Raw genomic sequence first — 21,349 nt, 5'->3', positions numbered from 1 at the left:
AGAATCTTCCCGACTTGGCAAAACAGCGTTTGCTGAACATGTTCAACAAGTTTCTGGAGCTGAATATTGTCCCGCATGACTGAAGACAAGTGAAAGTGATAGCCATACGAAAACCCAACAAGCCGACTTGCGATCACAATTCGTTAAGGCCGATTGCAATGTTATCCTGTATTCGTAAATTGTTAGAGAAAATGACTCTACTTCGTTTGGACAAGTGGAAACGAACAATTTGCTGTCAAATACGCAGTTTGGCTTCCGCCGAGGTAAAGGGACGAACGATTGTCTCGCGCTGCTATCTTCTGAAATCCAAATCGCATTTGCTCGCAAACAACAAATGGCTTCCGTTTTTCTCGATATCAAAGGGGCATTTGATTCAGTTTCCATGGAAATTCTCTCAGAGAAGCTTCATAGTTGTGGACTTTCACCGATTCTCAATAATTTTCTGTGCAATTTACTGTCAGAAAAGCACATGATTTTCTCTCATGGCAGCTCGAAATCTTCTCGTTACAGTTTTATGGGCCTACCGCAAGGCTCCTGCCTAAGCCCCCTCTTATACAGTTTTTACGTCAATAATATGGATGATTGTCTAACTAGAAACTGCACGCTGAGACAGCTTGCAGACGATGGAGTCATTTCCATCACGGGTACTAATCCCGTCGTTCTGCAAAAGTCGTTGCAAGATACCCTGAACAATCTGTTCATGTGGGCCCTCAAGCTGGGTATCGAATTCTCTACGAAGAAAACTGAAATGGTCGTTTTTTCTAGGAAGCACGAACCCGCCCAATTCCAGCTTCAACTATCCGGCAAAACGATCCAACACTCTATGTTTTTCAAATACCTGGGTGTATATTTTGATTCCAAATGTACCTGGGGGAGACACATTGCGTATCTGAAACAGGAATGCCAGCAAAGAATCAATTTTCTCCAAACGATTACCGGAACATGGTGGGGTGCCCATCCAGGAGACCTCATTAAGTTGTACAAAACAACGATATTAGCAGTGTTAGAATATGGCAGTTTTTGCTTCCGATCAGCTGCCAGGATTCATATTCTCAAGCTGGAGAGAATACAATATCGTTGCTTGCGTATAGCCATGGGGTGTTTGCATTCGACACATACAATGAGACTCGAAGTTTTGGCCGGAGTACCCCCGCTTACTCTTCGGTTCACAGAATTATCCTACAGATTTCTCATCCGTTGCAAGATCATGAATCCATTGGTGATTGATAACTTCGAAAATCTACTCCAACTGACTCCTCAGTCAAGTTTAATGTCTTTATACCATGAATACCTTACCCACGACGTGCACCCTTCACCAGGCATCTCCAACCAAGTTTGCTTCCCATACTTTTGCACATCTTTGGTCATTTTTTATCTGTCCATGCGACAAAAAATCAATGGAATCCCAGATCACCTACGCTCCGATTCTATTCCGCCGATATTTTCGGCAGAATATGGGAAAGTTAGATCTGTCATACATAAACGGCTCCACTGGCTTCGGCATCTTCAATGAAAATTCCAGTGCCTCTTTCAAACTCAAAGATCCTTGTTCCGTGTATGTCGCTGAACTGGGTGCGATATACTACGCACTAGGGATCATTGAAACATTACCCATCGACCATTATTTTATTTTTTCAGACAGTCTTAGCTCAATAGAGGCAATCCGCTCAATGAAAGTTGATAAACGCTCATCTTATTTTCTAACAAGAATAAGACATCTATTGAGTGTTTTGGTCGAAAAATTATTCAAGATTACCTTAGCATGGGTTCCCTCTCATTGCTCGTTTCCGGGGAATGAGAAAGCGGACTCGCTAGCTAAGGTGGGCGCATCAGAAGGTACACTTTTTGAAAGGCAAATTGCTTATAATGAATTTTTCCACATTCCTCGTCAGCACACGCTCGTAAGTTGGCAGCGCATGTGGAGTGAAGATGAGTTCGGTCGTTGGTTACACACGATTATCCCTAAGGTTTCGACGAGTGCATGGTTCAAGGGATTGAATGTAGATCGTGATTTCATTCGCGTAATATCTCGGCTTTTGTCCAATCACTACAACCTAAAGGCGCATCTTTATCGCATTGCGCTCGCAGCAAGCAATCTTTGTGATTGTGGCGATGGCTACCACGACATCGAGCATGTTGTCTGGTCGTGTATCCGGTTCCATGCTGCCCGCTCTCAGCTCTCCAGAGCATTGAGGGCACAAGGCAGACAATCGGATATCCCCGTCCGGGATATCTTAGGTAGCCGTGAACCTGATCTTCTGCTCCATCTATACCTGTTCCTCAGAAACGCCGATGTCAACGTTTAATGATGTTTCCTTCGTTGTGTCTTCGTTGTTTCATATCCCTCCTATCCGATCGATAAACTTTTACTTAGTCGCGGCAATACATACACACACTCTTTACAGATACACGGGCTGAAGGTTGTGCAGTCCACTGATGATTCAACAAGAGCCAAAGGTTGCACCGCTCTTGACAACTCTACACCAGCTGATGATTGCGCCGGCTAGTGATCATTCTATTCTGGATTCCTCGAGTCGAGAAAGACGCACCACGCTAGATATTGGGTGCAGACTAGGGGGGCGTTTATGATTAACGGTCAGCTGCATCCCAATAGAGCTGCAACACCCCATTTATGAGAACACTTGTAATACTAACCTCGAGCCAACCGCGAGTAATCGGTTACATATTACTAACATAGTTGTAAGCAAACATTGTCAAAATATTGAACTCCCGGCCCCGTTAGGCTGACGCCATATGAGCCCTAATAAAAATATATAATTTGGATAAAAAAAAAAGATGACAAATCTGTTGAATTAGCTTACGACATTCATTTCCTCTTCGACTTCGTCAACTTTCTGTGCATCCGACAATCATTGGTCAGGATAGTCACAAATTTCATCGTAATAGCCATCCTATTTAAATCTAGTCACCGCTTGTGCCGTACATTGAAACTTTTGCAACATCAAAGTTAAAATAATTGTTTATAAATACAAAATTGTCGAAAAGTTCCTCTTATGAACGATAATGTAATGTTACAATAAATGTTTGTTCAATGTTATTTTTATCCCATCTGTTTATTTCATTAGGCTCATTTAGCCTTCCAGCGTTCAGCGTTTAGCGATGTAACAGAGCAGAATTTCTTCGTGTACATTTTTTTATCTAATTGATAATTAAGTTCTATATTACACAGTAGCCATTTAGGCATAAGATGTATTCCTATCTCATAACATTTTCGTAAATTACACAGTAGTCGTTTAGTCGTAGTATTCCTTCGGTTCATGGCTGTTTACAGCGGGACAGTTGATATGAAGTTTCGATTGTTGTGTTATTAATAGCACCAATTACCGATGCAGCAGATCGTATGTGAAGTAAGAGGCTGGAATCACCATCACTTGATGATTGTTGTGTGGATGTAGTAGCTAGAATAACAAACAAAGATGGTCAATAAAGGGCCCTGAGTTATGAGCTCATGATCGTTCGCTTAGTAACGAACACGCAATCAATAAGGCTACGAAGACTCCCCATAGAATATACTTTACAAATTAAGTAAAAGTTTTTCTAACCAAGAATGGAAAATTAATTCAGTGTACATGCTCTTCCTTTCCGACCATACTCGAAATCTATCTCCTCTTCAATCCAAAACAAACGTTCTAGTCCAACAAATTGTCTCATGCCCTTTCCTGAATCAGTGTTTGTGCCACCACAGTTGGCTCTCAGCTGTCAAGCTCTGCCGCACGCGTCATAGTGTTTGTGATTTTTGCTGTTCCTTTTTTTTGCAGTTCATCATCGTGTAGCTCTTGATGAAATTCGACCATCGTCAGGTCAATTCATAGCAGTGAAGAAAGAAGTTGTGGACAGAGCGAACAAACAAAGAAGAGTTTTCCATCAGGTGTAGATGAGGCTAATGGATGAATTTTCCGCAAACTATGTAGAATCAATGGTTGGCGATTGGGTTTATGTTTAAATTTGCTTTGGGACTGCAAGAAGTGTGTGTTATTTTGATGAGAACGCGGAATTGAACGACAAAGTCGCGAAGAAAGGAGTACTGTTTCTGCTGTCATTGCAGTACAGTGTGTAAATTCTCTTTATTCGTCTCGCAAGAAGCAAGAAGGAAATTTTGTTGCGCTCGGTCTATTCGAAAAGAAACGCAATATGTCTGAGAATCGGGAGGAGATACTAGCGAATTTTCAGGTAAGACACAGCTGAATTCTACGTTTCGTGGTCTGTTTATTTCATAGTTGATTGTTGGATGATTCGTAGTTATTTTTAAAGGTTATACTTTCGATGTTGACTTGTGCCTTAGTAGGAAATGTACTGACATACGCATTATTTCCGCACCAGGGACATATAATTCACGTAATATTTGATGTACTCAGTTCAATTAACCATTGAATGAAAATAGTTTTGGTTTTCAAACTACTAATCAAAGAATTCCTCCTATTTGGCATAAATCCAGGTGTTACTATTTTCATGAGTAAAGTTTAATATAATCCATGGTTTAGTGTTGCGTCTATATGGTAGGTTCCTTAAAATTGCAAACAAAATGTTTATAAGTATGAGTGGATAACAGAAAGGTGATTTATAACGTAAACATTACTTATAGTGTATTGATCGGAACACTAGTTTTATTATACCTGTTATACCAGATCTTCAACGTTCATTATGCCTACTTTACGTTTATCTATCTTCTACAGTTCCTGTAATTGAGTGAGTAACAGTATCGTGGTTACTCACCACAAGACATTTTTTTTTACCAATACCAAGCGGAAGATTCATTGAAGAAAATTATTATATACATGTATCATTGACATTTCCACTCAAAATACATTCGTGACATATTCAACTCCCATTTCGGAGTTTTTGGTGGAGTCATAGGGCCCTATTCGAGAAAACGAGACGAGTAAATTCGGCTGGTCTCGGCTTCTGTCACTGTCGAGACGAACAAAATATCCTATTTCAGCGAGATCGAAAATGTAAGGTGGGAAGATTATAAATCTGTGTCGTCACAGATTTTGTTTATGTATGTTATTTTCTCATAATGGTCTACTACATAGGAAAAGTATTGTTATTAAACGTAAAAATAATCAGATGAGCTGAACGAACTTGTTTTTTTTTTCTTTAAACAATGCTAGTTCTCAAAATCAAAAGGGCTCAACTGACATTTTAGCAGTAGCTGAAATTTCAGTATTATTGAGGTGTTCTAAACTTAATTTCAATTCAATTTTACATCTCGTTGCGTCGACCAAAAACGTAAATGAACAAAGTCAGAGTTACAGAATCGTTTGCTCCTTTGATGATGGAGAACATTCAACAGTGCAAGCAGGTTACAAGTTTTCTTGATGTAAGATGCGCTGGAAAAATAAATTTGACTCCATATGACCTAGATTGAGACGAAAAGTTTTCCGCTTGCGTCCTAGTTTTAGACGAATGGAGTGTCCGGCACCCTAATTGTGAAAAAACGAGGTAAACTACTTCATGGAAGTGCTCTAAGATTCAAACATGGTAGACATTGGAATACTAATTCTGATATAAGAAGGAATCAAAGAAAAAATGAAACGTTTTAGTTCTGACTTAGTAACTGACTGTTATGCCTGGTATGTGAAATTCCTATCTTCTCGGTTACTAATACAATCAAAGTTTAACACAACCAAAACCCGTGAATCTTCCCACCTTCTATTCTTCATCTCGCTATTCCAGTACACGAGTTTCATTGAATTGTTTTATTTGGTAGACTGGAGAGATTTCTGTCGCTTTTTATCAGTATAATCAGTGATGTCAGATGTGAGGACATGTTTTTATTTTGAGAAAAACCACAAACATTTTTAAAAGTGATCAATCGATACTCCTTCCTCAGTGCGCAAATACAAAATCAAAACAAAAAGAAATAAGTTTCACATATCTTTTGGTTTCACTGATATTTTTCTTCCAGCATATGATTTTCTCACTCAGAAGTTTTGGTTTTATGGATTTATTGGGGCCAATGTTTGTTTACCTAATCAACGATTTATCAAGAAAAGATTAAAATCTTATCAAACAAGCACAATATTGAATTTTGAATTATTCATTTTCGTTCAATATGATGTGAGGAGACTTTTCGTGTCGTGTTAATATATTTTGAACAGTCATCTGGTATCCCTGGATACGAGTTCAATGTTTACATTTGATTGTGTTGTTTGGAAAAGACCCATTTGAGAATCTGTAAAATTCAACAATTGCTGAATTGAATTTGATGGTTGCAATTGAAAACAAACATTGCTTATGCAATACTAGGTACTCCTAGCTAAGTTTCTTCCTTTTTTTCCAGAAAATTAATGCTTTATTCTGCAAAAAGTGTTACAAATTTAATATTCAAAGTATTGCCCATCGCAGGTCACAACTTTTTCTCATCTTTCTGGCAATTCATGGATTCCTCTGCGGAAATAATCGGCCGGTTTGTCGGCTAATCACGAATCTATCCAATTTTTGACTTCATCGAAATTGGAGGAGTCAACCAGGCCGTGTTGCATCGATCGAAAAAGGTAGTAATCGGACGGAGAAATGTTTGGAGAATACGGCGGGTGGGATAGGACCTCCCATTTCAGCGTTTCCAGGTATGTTCTGACCGGTTTCGCGACATGCGGCCGAGCATTGTCGTTGCAAAATAAATTCATCGTGTCTTTGTTCGTGTTGTCGCCGTTTTGACGTAGGACTACGTCTAACCGGAAGATATAAGGGGTGAAATGGAAATCTAGGCACTGAACAAGTAGGAAACAAAGCAAGATTTGGAACGCTTATAACTCGAGCATTTCTCAATAGATCGCAAAGGTTTTTACATCAATTGATAGGAAATATATCTACGCATCTATCATAACGAATAACATTTCATTTTTCTTGAGATAAATAATTGAATAATTGTGAAGTATCAAGCATTGTCAAAATGTACTATGTGCCCATTTTTGATTGGTCCATTTTGTGCTCCTCAAATCGAACCGACTAAAACGGGCAACCAGAGCAGCAGCGAAATAGAATGAACCACGATTGGAAAGGAAAAAGAAAGAAATGAACGAAACATTGGTCGCAGTCTCACACATGCGTAATTCTCGAGCCAGCCAGTCAGCTTAAAAATCCCCGCTCCGCTGCCGTAACGATCATTTTCATTCAAACCGTACACCACATCGGTTCGCATCACAACACATCAACAAACCAACCCAAGCAGCCATGTCTGGACATGGTAAAGGAGGAAAAGTGAAGGGAAAGGCAAAATCCGGCTCGAACCGTGTTGATCTGGAGTTCCCCGCAAGGGTAGCTAGGCCGAGCGCGTTAGTACCAGTGCACCAGTCCACCTAGCCGGCGTTATATAGTTTCGGCCGCCGAAGTGATCGAGTTAGTTGGTAAAGCTGCTCGCGACGATAAGAAAACCCGCATTCGGAACAGAACACATTCGGTGCGGTGGACATCAAGACAACAGGCAGTTGTAGCGAGTGGCGAGTGGCAAACGCAATCGCAAAACGGCATCAGGTAGCAGAAGAAAAAAGTTTGTTCTTTATACACACTGCTTTGGTGGCAAATCCAGAACAAGGCGGCATCGAGGGCGTTCGAAATGGTTTTTTTTTTCAAAACCACGAGTATAAAGTTTTCTAAATTTGAACCATTCCATAAAACAAGGCGCTTTTCAGGGCCATTAAACCTTCCAAAAAAGAGTTTAGGAAATACAGTTCAATGCTTTCTAAAACAATATCCAAAATAATAATAAAATACAAATTGATTTTTTCATAATTTGTTTGCCAGGATATGATGAGTATGTGAATTTGGCAGTTGTTCTGAGCTTATTGATTTTCACCAATTCTTAAATTGCTTCTAGATTGAAAGTACAGTAATTTACACTTATCTCGACATTTAGCTAATTGGTCGGACCAGTAATGCGACATATTTAGTTGGACATTTTTGTAAACATAGAGTTCGGGGTCCAAATTATGACCCCACATTGAAGGTCGACACTGTACCACTGTCATCGCAAATGTTCAATTACAGGTTAAAATTACCTCCAATCCGATACTGAGTGGTGGTAATGCGACGTGCCATTGAATGTAATTTACTGTAAAATATGTCACAAGCTGGATGGGAAGAAATTTTCCAACTGTGAAAGCTGTGGCGAGTGGCAAATGCAATCGCTAAACAGCAAGGTTTAGCCGAACAAGATGGGGATATCGAGTGATAACAAAACAATAAACTCTTTAGATTGAAGATAATTTTGTGATCCTGAAAAGGACCCTTTTTAGCCTGCATGTGAATCCAACGAGCGAACAAATCGTAATGAATGTATTTTTTTGCCATCGCTCCCTTTTAACGCTCATTCGTTCGTCTCGTTGGACTCGCCCCTCTGGCTGAGTCTGCCGATTTGTCTATATCCTGTGAGTGTGTACCGCTAGAGTATAAAACACGCGGACCCCAAAAAAATATCTTATTTTCTTTCAAACCGTAAACCCGTGTGGTTGTACGGCATCGGCATCGTGGACGTAACAAAGGAGAACAAGTTAAGGGAAAGGCAAAGTCTCACTCGAACCGTGCAAGTCTCCAGTTCCCTGTTGGTCGCATTCACTGATTGCTCGGCAAGGGTAACTAGGCCGAACGGATTGGTGCCGGAGCACCAGTATACCTAACAGCGATTATAGAGTTTCGGCCGTCGGAGTGCTCGAGTTGGCTTGCAAAGCTGCTCACGACAATCAGAAAACCCGCATCAAGAACAGAGCAGCTTCGGTTCGGCGCTCATCAAGGCAACAATTAGTTTCAGTGAGTGGCAAAGTGTTTCTCCGGCACGTCGCATCAAATGTAATTTACTGAACAACATGTCACAAGCTGGTTGGGAAGAAATTTTCCAACTGTGAAAGCTGTGGCGAGTGGCAAACGCAATAGCTAAACAGGAAGGTTTAACCGAACAAGATGGGAATATCGAGTGATAACAAAAACACAACACCAAAGGTTCTTTTCAGAACCATCAACATATTCATGAAGAGTAAACAGTAAACTAATCCATTTTTAAGGTAGATAGGTAGGTATTCACGTAGGAGAAGAAAATAAAACAATATATTTAAAATATATATTTAACAAAAGCTGTCCCTTTGTATAGTCCTACGTCACTCCGGTTATGTCCCCGACATTACCCACCCGTCTTTTTTTTCTTCAGTGCACGGCTCAAATGCATCAATTGTCGTTGGTAGAGGTCCCCCGTAATGGTTTCATTCGGTTTTAGCAGCACATATAGTACACCACACCCAGCTGGTCCCACCAAATAGGCAGCATAACTTGGCCGAAAATATTCCGCGCGGCCGTCAATGTTAATGCATGGCTGGGTTTTCCATACGTTGCCCGACATTTGGCATTGTCGTAATCGCAGTAACGATTTATGCCATTGGAGCATTTATTCGCACGTGAAAAAACGACGTTCGACGTCTCGTGGCTTCAATTCATACGGCACCCAATGTCCTATCTTCCGGATCATTCCTATTGCTTTTAAACAATCGGATATGGTTTGCTGAGCTACTTCAAGTGTATCTGTAAGTTCTTGTTGCGTTTGTGACGGATCTTGATCGAATAAAGCCTCCAATTCTTCATCTTTTTTGGGTGGTCCGGAATGTTTTTCGTCTTCTCAGTCAAAGTTACCACTTTTAAACCGTGCAAACTACGTCTGACACATTCGCTCAGTTTGAGCATGGTCACCATAAACTTCCACCAAAATCCGACGACTTTCCGCAGTATTTTTCTTCATATTGAAGTAATGAAGTAACACTCCCTGAAAAAAACACTCGTTGATACGAAATTCGACATATTCGAAGTGGCAAAAACTATGTTGTTCACGCTTCAACTTTTTGACATATACTGAAAAAGGCGCGCAATGACAGTAGCTTTCCAACGAATGTCTGGAAATTTCATTCACTGGAATAATAATTAAGTTACGCCATTTTTTGTAAAACAGAAGAAACATACCGGTACACATAATAGTTTAGCCGTGACACAATTTTTGAAGTTAAAGGCGGAACAGAAGTATACCGATGCCTTAAATCAACAAGGTGAACAAACACATCAAACAAACTAGACGACTCGACTGATCGGCGGGCGTGGCCAAACGGTCGTGGAGCAAGACGAGCTACTCGTCTGTTTTTGGTCGAGCTAGGCTTCTGGAATATGAAAACAAACGAAACGACAGCTCGTCTGTTCGTCTCATCTTCTGCAATAGGGCCCATAGTCAATCACATACCGTGGCTCAAGAACCAGGTCCAATTTCTGTTTATTGCTACGATCTTTTGTAAATTCAAGTTTGATACTGACACTAGGTATTGAGTTCAATTCTTAAGAGACTTTATAACTTTTAATCCTATAGTCGCGCATACGATCTCACAGACCGAAAAATCAATAAATTTGTGTATTTATAATGATACTACATTATATTTAGTGATTAGATTTTTTTATAATTTTTCACCAATAAATACGCTTAATGACTATATTTCTCCAATCCTCTGGCGGAACCAATTCTTCCCAAGTCTTGCTCTACCTGGTGCAATCACCTTGCCCACTGGGCTCCTCTTCTTGTCCCCACCGAATTCGATGCGAACACCACCTTTGCGGGACTGCTGTACAGGAAACTTGCAACATGTCTCGCCCATCACACTCATCCAGCCTAAGCGATTTTCTGGATGCTGGGTACGCCGTAGATTTGCTCCAGTTCGTAATCCAGCCTCCTCCTTACTCCGTTTTCTGTACACTGCCGTATATTATTCTGAACACCCGGCGTTCGCTAATTTCTAAACAGTTTAAATTCATGAAAAATGGAAGAACCATACATTTGTTCTGCCGATTTGTGTGCCAACCCTACCCGTATTTCGAAATTTTTTTTCTCAACATTTCTCAACAGATCAGGAAGATGTTCGCATCAATTGATAGGAAATATTTCTACGCGTCTATCACAATTAATAAAATGTCATTTTTCATGAGACATTGAATAACTATAAAATGTGAAGCGTTATCCAAACGCCTTAACTGCCAAGTTTTGATTGGCCCGATTTACGGTTTCCCCAAGACAGACTTCAAAATCGATGTACCTGTGGAAATCCGCTTTGCAAATATACATGCAAGTCGGGGGTATTTTTGTTCTCATCGAGCTATTTATCCCTAACACGGATTTCTAAGACGGCGCCAGTGGTTGTGTGGTTAGCGTAACAGCCTCACAATCCGATCGGCCTGGGTTCAATCCCAGCTGGCGTCGTTGGAATTTTCTGAGGCGAAAAATCTCTGGTTACGTCTTCCTTCGGAGGGGAAGTAAAAGAAGTTGGCCCGGCTCATGAGTTGTTGAGTCTGATAGGTAGGAACAGGTGGAGTCGCCTCCCTGATGTCGGTGATTGGCACTGAAGTGGCGGAAATAGGCCGACGAAAAATAAGCGAAGATAACAAAACGGATTTCTAAATCAATGTGCCTGGGGGAATCCGCTTTGCAAATACATGCATTTTTTGGTGTTCTCGCTTGTCGTTGTGCAGACCGGAATATGTTTCCCTAAAACGTACTTTTAAACTGAGAAGCCTGGGAAAATCGTCATTTCAGATACTAGAGGTGAATAAATTTTCGCGGTTCGAGAACTACGTGAACATGAGATGTGCAATAATTTCAGAGGAAAATGTAAAATACAATATTCGTTTGACAATTCTTTCGTTCACATATTTTGGTAGTCCTAGGCATCATATCAAACGTAAAAGGACGTTCATCAAATTTATTTGTAAAGAAGAACATAATCTATTACAAAAATTTCGATGCATTCTAAAATAATATTCGGAGTGGTAAACAAGTGGATTGCATAATGTAATTGCGTAGTTCTACGTCGAAAATATGCGGTCATGTCCTAGATACAACCTCTTACAATTTTTCTCAAAAACGCATGATGGTTTCATTGATTGTTTCTTCAAACCAAATTAAAGCTCTCTAACCGCTCTACAATTCGTTTTTCGAAACCACGCTGATATTTTTATTATGCATTTTCGGGAAAAAAATCAAGAACAACGTCAAAAGCACAAACTTATAAGTTTTTTCGCTCCCAAAATGTTGCTACGTTCCGCAATTTTAATTGTTTTACAACTTTATTCGATATCAATTATTTACATTTTTTCAAATGAAAGCAGAAAAAAGTCATTTTTCTCCCTTTTTCCAAAAATGACAGTTTTTAAAAATTTATAACTTTTGAACTACTGAACCGATTCAGATGATCGATATGATATACTAATTCAAATTAGTAACAATTGAAGCCAAATTTGGGTTTCTTTGCAAAAATACCACACTCTCGTAAAAATTGGATTCTAGTCGCATAGTCGCATAGGAATATTGAACCAAAACTAAAACATGTTAACTTTGAAAATCATAACTCAAAAACGAAAAAAACATCTCTGATATTTGGATATATCACGTGAAAAACAATTACAATCCATTACGAAAATCATACAAATAAAATCCGACTTTTTTCCAAGGTTAATTCGGTTAATTTTGAAAAATCAGCTCAAGAACAAAAAACAACGCCTTTTTGATTTTTGGATACTTTATGTACAAAAATCCTCAGCTTACAAGAACATAAATAAAAAAAGTATAGACCATGTAAACTATAAACAAAAACAAATACAATCAATTGTTACGAAATAAAAATTAATTTTTTTTTCAAGCGTAATGTTTTTCCAAAAAAAAGCTGGCTAATTTGGTTTAATTTGATATGTCTATCATCTAATTCAAAAGCTATAAATTTTTGAAAAATGGTAAGAAGTCGATTTCTCGGGCCACCCTAAAATGGAAATGAGTACCCTAATAGAAAAATTAAAAAATAAGGGTGTAATACTTTGAGGTAGGCAACAAAACTTCCGCTTTTCACGGAAAGCTGAGAACCACTATATCGGTTTGACATGGAATGGCTGAAAATTTCTGTGTGAACAATGATTTCTTTTCTTTCTTCTTATATTGTCAATTTACACAGAGCATAACTGCAATTGAGGATGTCGCTGAGGCTATTTATCATTTGGACGAATGCAACTGGGATCTCTTGGTACGTACTGATGAGATCAAATTTATCCTATTCTCTGTAGGTTCTAATGTATGTTTAATACGCTTTACAGTCAGCCGTTCATCGTGTCCTGCCCCAGGATCCACGAGATCGACGCTTGAATAGCGGCGACAGTGGTGCCGCTGACGGCGGGAATAGTAGTTTTCCGTCGATTCACATCGGTAGTGGTAGTGGAAATGGAAATTTGGGGTCAGCTTTCGCCAGTTATGCGAATGATTTGGAAGCGATGGCCAACGTGGAAGAACTAATGACGGCACCTTCATCACCAATAAAGAACGCAGCGATAGGCGGAAGTAGTGGCACGTTCAACCAAGGCAAGAATCTGGATGCTGGTAAGTGTTAAACGGTTATTTTGCTTACGTTTAAAGCTGACACTATTAACAAAATACTTTTGTACGGTGCAGATTTTCCTTTCGAGGATCCTTTTGGATTTCTTGAACCAGGTACAGAAAATGTTGCTTTCGTTCACAACTCATTGTTTCTGTCATCTGAAAATAATCACTTTTCACGCTCGTCGTAGAATGACTCATGTTTCCCATATTTTCAATTTAAGTTCTGAGTTCTGACTTTCTTTCCATCTTTCAGGAGCATCTTCTTCTCGATCTAGCAGCAACAACGACTTCCGTAGTGCACTTAACTTCCTCGACGCGAAGCCACATGACGTAGTGTTTAGGGTTCTCTTCAACAACGAGTTGCATGTTATCAACATATCGAACCACGCCACGGTGGGTGAATTGAAGGCCAAAATCTCCGAGAAAACGGGAGTTCCAGTGTGTCGACAGGCTCTGAAAGGTTGGGAACCAGGGAAGCAGGTAGAGTCCATTTGAATGATTTACCGCAGCAGTGGATAATTTTTGTTTGCTTCGTTCTTCAGAAAGAGGTTCAGAATTCTTCGACATTGCTCAAATCGCTCAATATCGGGAAGGATGTCAACATTATTCTGACGGACATGACGGTGGAAGGTTTCGTTGGCGAAACGTGAGTTGTTTTCCATTCTTATTACCATTTGCGCACTACTGTTCTTAGTAACAATATAAAATCATTAGAATATTTCTGATATGTTATTCTAGCTGATTGGCAGGAAAATTTTCATGTCAAAGAATATTCATTATGAATGAGAATGTTTTTTTAGGCGTCGTACACAAATTACGTAACGCTAAAAATCCGGATTTTGGACCACCTCCCCCCCGCCCCCTACGTAACGCAATTTCCTATCTCTAATACACAGAAAGTAACACAACCTCCACTCGCTTCAGGGACCAAACCTAATGCCTTCTGACCACAATTTGTTTTGTGATTTGTAGGTTTTCTAGGAATTGTAAAATTTTCAACAATTACTGACGCTGAGGAAGTGCATATTTGTACAAAAGCTACATATAGTTAATTATCTCTCTTCTGTTTTTCACAGCGATCCATTATCCTCGCAAAACAAACAGATCTACACGCTGCACATAAATGTCCAGCCGGAGGGCAATATTCTGGTGCTCAAGTTTCCCGGCCATCAAAACATTCTGTCCATAAAAACGGACCTGTACACGATCGTCGACATTCCGGTGCGACACCAGGTGTGGTCCGGCTGGCCGAACAACGTCACCAACAGTACGACGCTAGCCGAATCCGGCGTGGAACGGGAGCATAATCTTGTGCTGAAACGGGCGGAAGATGTGGCGCAAAAAATTACAAACAATAACAGCACAGCTGTTAACACAGCCAGCACGAGTACTAGCAGTAGCAGCCGAAATGTTTACAATAACAGGTAAGTCAGTTCGATGCTGTGGTGGTACTTGTTCAAATTGGATTTTCTTAACTGGTAGCCTCAGTCGTTGTTGTTCTATCGCAATTCAAACAACAATATTTTGTCAGTCTGCTGTCACGACCCTTATGTAACATACATGTCTTTCCTCCCTCAATTTAATTGTATTGTAGGATTTTAGTCAGTTATTCTAAATTTTTATTGAGAAGAATGCTTCAGTGTTTTTCACGAAATTTATCAGGTGTATAAGTATTATTAAGGATTTTTATATCTGGCATAACAGACGATCGTCACAATCTAAAAATGGACCAACGTAAACTAACGGAACGTATTACAAGACAATTACCTCACTGAATTGTCGCCAAATCAAGATACTGCAGTAATCATTCGATAACTGAATCTGGTTTAACTGGACTGCTTTTTAACTGGGCTATTGGAAAGTAGAATTTCGTAAACAATTGATGCCACATTCAGCGTTGGACAAAACATTAAGACCACTGCTCAAGCAAAACAAGAAAGTGACAAAACTTTGAGAAAAAATAATCCAATCAAGTGCTTCAATTTATTTATAATAATTTGTTTGCATTGATCGAACAAATTTATAACATCTGTAGTTACAACAATAGAAATTCATTAAAAATGCGTTTTAAGCATATTTAACAACTAAAATAACGCGACAAAGTTTAAGACCGGTTTTAAAATGGCAAAGAAAATTTAAACAAGAAAATTCATACCGTGAAAAGCTTCTAGGGTTAGTACTTGGTCGTGTAACCTTTGTTACGCATCACTTCAGGCACCCGGTTCGGCATGGATTCCACCAGCTTCTGGCACGGAATGGTGTACCAAGAAGCTAGGATCCTATCCCACAGTTGCTGATTATTCTTCGATTTCTCTGTGTACCCAACCTTTTTACGATCTCCTATAAGTTCTCTATAGGGTTCAGATCCGGTGACCTTATATACGTTACAGACTTGTTGTTCACATGATAAATACTTACCAGGATCAGAAACACACAAAATCAATCAATTTACTTCAAAAATATGCTGGAACAACAAACGAAACAGCCGAAACGAAGTTTCGTCCTAAAGTTTGTCGCGTCATTTTAGTTGTTAAGTATGCTTAAATGGTAATGGCAATAATGAATGACTATTGTTTTAACTACAGATCCTATATATTTCTTCGAACAGTGCAAATAAATTATTATAAATGGATTGAAGCACTGGATTGGATTTTTTTTTCGAAGTTTTGTCACTTTCTTTTTTTGCTTGATCGCCAGAGTCTAGAAACCAATTCAAGATGGCTCACTAAACTAAGAAAGCAATCACACAACGAAAAAAATGAAGAATTTCTTCATTACATCACTGAATTGTAACCAAATCAAGATATTAATTACTGCCTATGGAACTCAAAGAACGTCACTGTTACAAGTGCTGACAATTTGAAAATGGGCCAGGGTGATGATAAAAAATCAACAACTTTTGAAAACCATTTTCCAAAAGTCTTCACTCCGAATCAACAGAGAAATACTTGAAATTTTCTCATACTGAAATAAAATGAAAGTGACTGGTGAGACATGCGTGTAGAAAATGGAATCATATAGACCTAACAGCATCCCTCCAATCTTCTCAAAAGGGTTCGGAAAAATCATTTTAATAAAATTTACACCCTAGATTGAAAAATTGGTCTCGATTCAACAATTCGGATTTCGAGCAAAACATGGCACCATTGAAAAGTTCACCGATTGGTAGAATAAATTTGTATAATATACGAAGGCGCAGATATTGCTCAGCTCTTTTTCTTGTCGCTCAAGCATTCGATGAAGTTTGACACGAAAAACCCTATAAACCCTGTATACATGGAGGATCCCAAAATCAACTGCTACTGAGGCGCTGGAGCTCTCGATTTTGAACGACGGCACGGTTACTTTCCGTCGAGGTACCAGCAACACTCTCATTGTTTTTTTTCAGCAACCAGTCTCAACTTGCTGAATAGGCTAAGGTGGAACAAAACCGATGACCCTTAAGGCAGCAACCATCACCCGATAACCATAAGCTTCAACAGCCCGCCGCCGCTCAGAACTCGTAGACCCAGATGGATCTTCGATAGAGTTGACTGAGGAGCCCTTCAAACATCCTCCGACTTCTTGCTATTTAGACTCAACCCGACCACCACTACCACTTTCAACAAGAACATCACGGAGGCGGCCAAAGCCTCCATCCTAAGAGCGAAACCCACTACGGGCTAAAAAGCGTCACCTTTTGTCCGAAAATGGACAATTAGACTATCGGCAGTTCGCTTTCCGGCCGGTTATGGGCACCAATATATACTTCGCGACCCTCGGAGACGTGATAGCCGAAGCCAACAGAAATCGTCAGCTCATGGAGATCATAGCATTGGACATGGAGAGGGCGTACAACATGGATTTCTTTAGTGCTGAAAACTCAGGAAGATTGGGGCGTTGACGTTAACTCTTCACATTTTCGAGAACTTCGCCACACGCTGAACCTTCGAAATCAAAATTAGTAACATCAGCTTCCCAATTTTCCATGAGGAGAGACGAGTACCTCAAAGTTCTGTTCTTGCCTTTACACTTTTTCTCGTTGCAATGAAAAAGCCTGTTTCAGATCCTGCCTAGGGAAGTCTTCGTGTTTGTGTACGCGGACGACATTCCTTCTGCTGGGTGCGGCGGGACACCCACAGGATTTCACATATCAGGATTCAGGCATTCAAGGATTTAAGATTCAGGATTTAAACTTTCAGCACAGAAGAGCGACCATATAATGATATGAGATCACAGACATCAGGTTCCCAATTTCAGGATCCAGCTATAAAAAGACAGCCTTCGCCGAAAAACGTTAAAGATCATTGGAGTGTTGTTCGACCACAAACTTAGCTTCCTTTGCTATTTCTTCGAAGTAAAAAGGGCTGCGTTACCCGGTTGAACCTGTTGGAAATTATTTTCAAACCGTTTCGGAACAACAACAGGAAGATTCGGTTACGGGCGGAGAGACCCTTCTGACTGCCCTTAGCAAGAGAATATTCGGGAAGAACGAGTCGGGACGTACTCGGCCGGTCTGCTAGAACACTCCAAGGCAATCACAGCAGAAAAAATATGGTCTACACGAAATCAGGTATTCGGACGGCTTGAAAGGACCATCCGGAGTTGAATTTGAGGTAATCGACGTTTATAATAGGTTGAATTCCATGGGTACAAGGCGTCAGAAAGTACATATTGCCCGACAATGTGCTCATGTGGGTTCCCGGACACAGCGACATCGCAGGGAATGAAGTGGCCGACCGATTTGCCAGATTCAGTCACACCGGACTGTTTTTCACTCGGGAGCTGTCGCTTGACTCCGTGAAATTGTGGATCATTATTTCTTTTTGCGTCTTTTGATCGAAAGGCGGTTCGAAAAGAGAGGACATTTTCTTAGAAAAGTTAATTTGAGTCTCTTGCCTGGTTCGAGGGCGTAAAAATAATGAGAGAACATTGAATCCAGTCCGGATTGAGGAACGGCCACTGCTCGTTCTCGCGCGGATTCAACAAAATTATATTTTCATTTTATTATATTTTCTGTATCAAACAAGTATTCCATGCAAGAGAGAAACATGTCATTTGCAAGTGATTGAAAAATCTTGAACGAGAATTCTGGCTGAAAATAATTAGATTTTATAATGACGAGTTTTGGAAGGAAGTACCAGGAAATGTATAGTAAAAGAAATTTGTAAAGGGTTAAAATTGATCAATGAACAGTTCGCGATTGGACCCATGAACGTTTGCTTAGTAAAAAAAACGTGTATACTTGGAGATATAGATAACAAAAAATTCAATTTAGGCGGGACGAAGTTTGCCGGGTCAACTAGTAAATAAATAAATGAATAATTTGTTTTTTTATAAGATGTTGTCGTATATAAAACGCAAATTATAAACATTGATAGTCTGGGTTTACTTAAACATAGGCAATCATTCGTTTATTAAATGTCTGTCAATTTTCATGAAGGATTGAATAAACGAATCTTTGTTGACATATCAAGTCAAATTTTATGAATTGTGTTTTTCGACAAAATTGATGAAGTTGAACTAAAACGTGTCAACAAACTCCCAAAAATGGATGAGATCTAATGGTAGTCATAATTTCCTTTTATTTCCCACAGTGACAGCATGCCGATTATTATAGACTCCGAGAGCAGCGGAGAGGAGTTTGAGGATGCATCGGACTTTAACAACGACGACGACATTTTCACCGAGACACCCATCAATAGCCACTTGAAACATTTGAGTAAGTTCGGCGATTGTCCAAATTATAAGAAATGTAACTAATTACTGTTTTCCATCCATTTCACAGTCCCTGATAATGTAGATGACGAAACAATTGGCAGCATACAGTTCGTAGAGAACTTCGTCGAACGCTACGGACCTCAACATCCGATGTTTTTCCAGGGTAGCTTAGAGGATGCACTTAAGGAAGCGTGTCGTCCATCAGCTCGTGACGTAGGTGTTATTTTCTGTTCTACTCTTTCGAAGTTTACTGAACTCTGATTGATTCTTACAGCGTAAATTGATGGCGATATATCTGCACCATGACGGAAGTGTGCTTACGAATGTATTCTGCGGTCAGTTGCTTGCCTGCGAAAGTATAATACAAATGCTGCTGGATCACTTCGTTCTATATGGTTGGGATCTGACGTTCGAGAGCAATAAAAACATGTGAGTTGTTGTGTGAATCTCAACTTTCCGGAGGTTCGGCTGAGCCTAGATATTTTTCATTTCAAGGTTTTTGTCGTCTATATCGGCATGTGTTGGAATGAGCGCTTCGATAACAGTAAGAAACATTCCGACCGATCGGTTGCCAGCCATTCTTGTGATAGCAAAGAATCGCAGCCAGTGCGAGGTTTTCCAGGTGATTTACGGTAGGTTTGGGTTCTTAGTTTGTATGACCAATTTTACGATATCATCATTCTTCTCCAGGTAATGTCAGTGTTGATGATTTGTTGTCGCAACTGATGGAAGCATCGGATATGTATAGCGAGCAGCTTAAGATAGAGCTGCGCGAGGAAAATGAGCGGTTAGCTCGGGAACAGGTAAAACTCGAGCAGGACGCTGCCTATCGTGAAAGTTTGGAAGCGGATCGAGCCAAGCAAGAGGCCAAACGTCAGAAGGAGCTTATGATGCAAACAGAGCGCCGTCGGCTGGAATCCGAGCGGGCTGATGCCGAGGCGAAACGAGAGCTAATTCGTGCCACTGCCCGGAGCACTGTGCCTGAAGAGCCAGAGCAGCAGTCCGGAGAGAATATTACCAAAATTAGGATAAGGCCACCGTCCGGTGTGATGATAGAGCGACGTTTCTTGGCCGATACGCCCCTTAGAATCCTGCTGAACTTTATCACGGGCGAAGGGTTTCTGGTTGATGAGTACAAGGTGATTTCGAGCTGGCCGCGGAGAGATGTAAGTAGAATGAAGATTGAATGTATAGGAATGAAAAATGTGTCTTCTCCTCTTCGACAGCTCACTGTACTGAACCAAGAGGAAACTCTGAAGGAGCTGAAACTGTATCCCCAGGAGACACTAATACTGGAGGAACGATGATTCCGTCGTGTACAGATTGACTCTCATCTCATAATTATAAAATCACTTACAAAAATATCTAATTATTTAATATTTCTTCGTTTGTCCGATGCTCAGCGTAATCTTCCACTTTGTTTGAAGGACAAACAATTGTCCAAATTGTAAGAGAGAGATCGAAGGAAAACTATAAATTTTTAAATTGGCACAAGAGAAATTTCGTATTGGTGTTATTAACTTCTTCAAAGTTTTTAGTTTTTTCTGTCTTGTTTTAAATTAGTTTTATCATAGTTTCGGTTGTGTCCTTATTTTGTATTCGTACCAAATACTGGCAGGTACTTTTAATTGAGAATGATTTGAAGAGGGATTTGAATTGATATTGTGGAGAGAAAGAAAAGATAATTACAGATTAAAACAATGAGCATAACAATTCAATATGAAGGAAGAAATGAAAGAAAATGACTCAGTCTATTTAAAATCGGTTATATACATTTTTTTAATGTTCCGAAATCGATCATTCTCAATGCTGCTACTCAACAATCAGAAAATTTCATTGCAAAGGTAACTTCAACGGTCCAGGATTGATCAATCAGATATTTAGAGGCGAATGAACTACAAAGTTTCAAGCCTTTTAAAAACAAAGAAGAAGAAGAAGACAATCAGATCAGACACTATCTAGGACATAAAGAACACAGGGCTCTATTGAGCGTCGTGCGCAAATTACGTCACGCTAAAAATCCGGATTTTTGACCCCTCCACTTCCTACTTAAGGTGAAGGTGGAAGCTAGCCACAAATGGCTGCCACAATGGCGCTCATAATTTTGCGAAACAGTGAAGAAAATTATCGTTTTCGCATACTTCCCATCAAGTAATATCAACCAAACTCTAATCGATTACTCACAAGATATTAAATTTTCATCTGCTGTCGCACTGTATAGTGAAAAACGTCGGAAAACTCGAGCCAGTG

At 39.8% G+C, this 21,349-nt stretch overlaps 1 protein-coding gene across 2 annotated transcripts; it reads left to right on the top strand.

Annotated features, from left to right (window-relative positions):
• Positions 1 to 3,725: 3,725 nt before the first annotated feature.
• On the top strand, positions 3,726 to 20,867 carry LOC129771124 (FAS-associated factor 1). Of its 2 annotated transcripts, XM_055774486.1 has the most exons (13): positions 3,726 to 4,191; positions 12,981 to 13,049; positions 13,120 to 13,399; positions 13,472 to 13,510; positions 13,653 to 13,879; positions 13,942 to 14,045; positions 14,476 to 14,823; positions 18,976 to 19,100; positions 19,167 to 19,312; positions 19,374 to 19,528; positions 19,595 to 19,731; positions 19,790 to 20,265; positions 20,326 to 20,867. In XM_055774486.1, the coding sequence occupies exons 1-13, from the start codon at positions 4,153 to 4,155 to the stop codon at positions 20,404 to 20,406; spliced, it is 2,226 nt and encodes a 741-aa protein (XP_055630461.1). In that variant the 5' UTR covers positions 3,726 to 4,152; the 3' UTR covers positions 20,407 to 20,867. The 2 variants fall into 2 exon arrangements, with proteins under 2 accessions (XP_055630461.1, XP_055630462.1); XM_055774487.1 differs by lacking the exon at positions 13,472 to 13,510 and having other exon boundaries at positions 3,727 to 4,191.
• Positions 20,868 to 21,349: the final 482 nt, after the last annotated feature.

The sequence above is a fragment of the Toxorhynchites rutilus genome, chromosome 2 (genome assembly GCF_029784135.1).
Source record: "Toxorhynchites rutilus septentrionalis strain SRP chromosome 2, ASM2978413v1, whole genome shotgun sequence".
Classification (NCBI taxonomy): domain Eukaryota; kingdom Metazoa; phylum Arthropoda; class Insecta; order Diptera; family Culicidae; genus Toxorhynchites; species Toxorhynchites rutilus.
This window is presented reverse-complemented; position numbering and strand designations above follow the sequence as displayed.

What these genes read in the sequence shown, in the direction of transcription:
- LOC129771124 (XM_055774486.1), top strand. Translation starts at nt 4,153, where the DNA reads ATGTCTGAGAATCGGGAGGAGATACTAGCGAATTTTCAG. An exon ending in TTTTGGATTTCTTGAACCAG is followed by an intron (nt 13,511 to 13,652) that starts GTACAGAAAATG and finishes TCCATCTTTCAG; the next exon opens with GAGCATCTTCTTCTCGATCT. An exon ending in GTCGTCCATCAGCTCGTGAC is followed by an intron (nt 19,313 to 19,373) that starts GTAGGTGTTATT and finishes TGATTCTTACAG; the next exon opens with CGTAAATTGATGGCGATATA.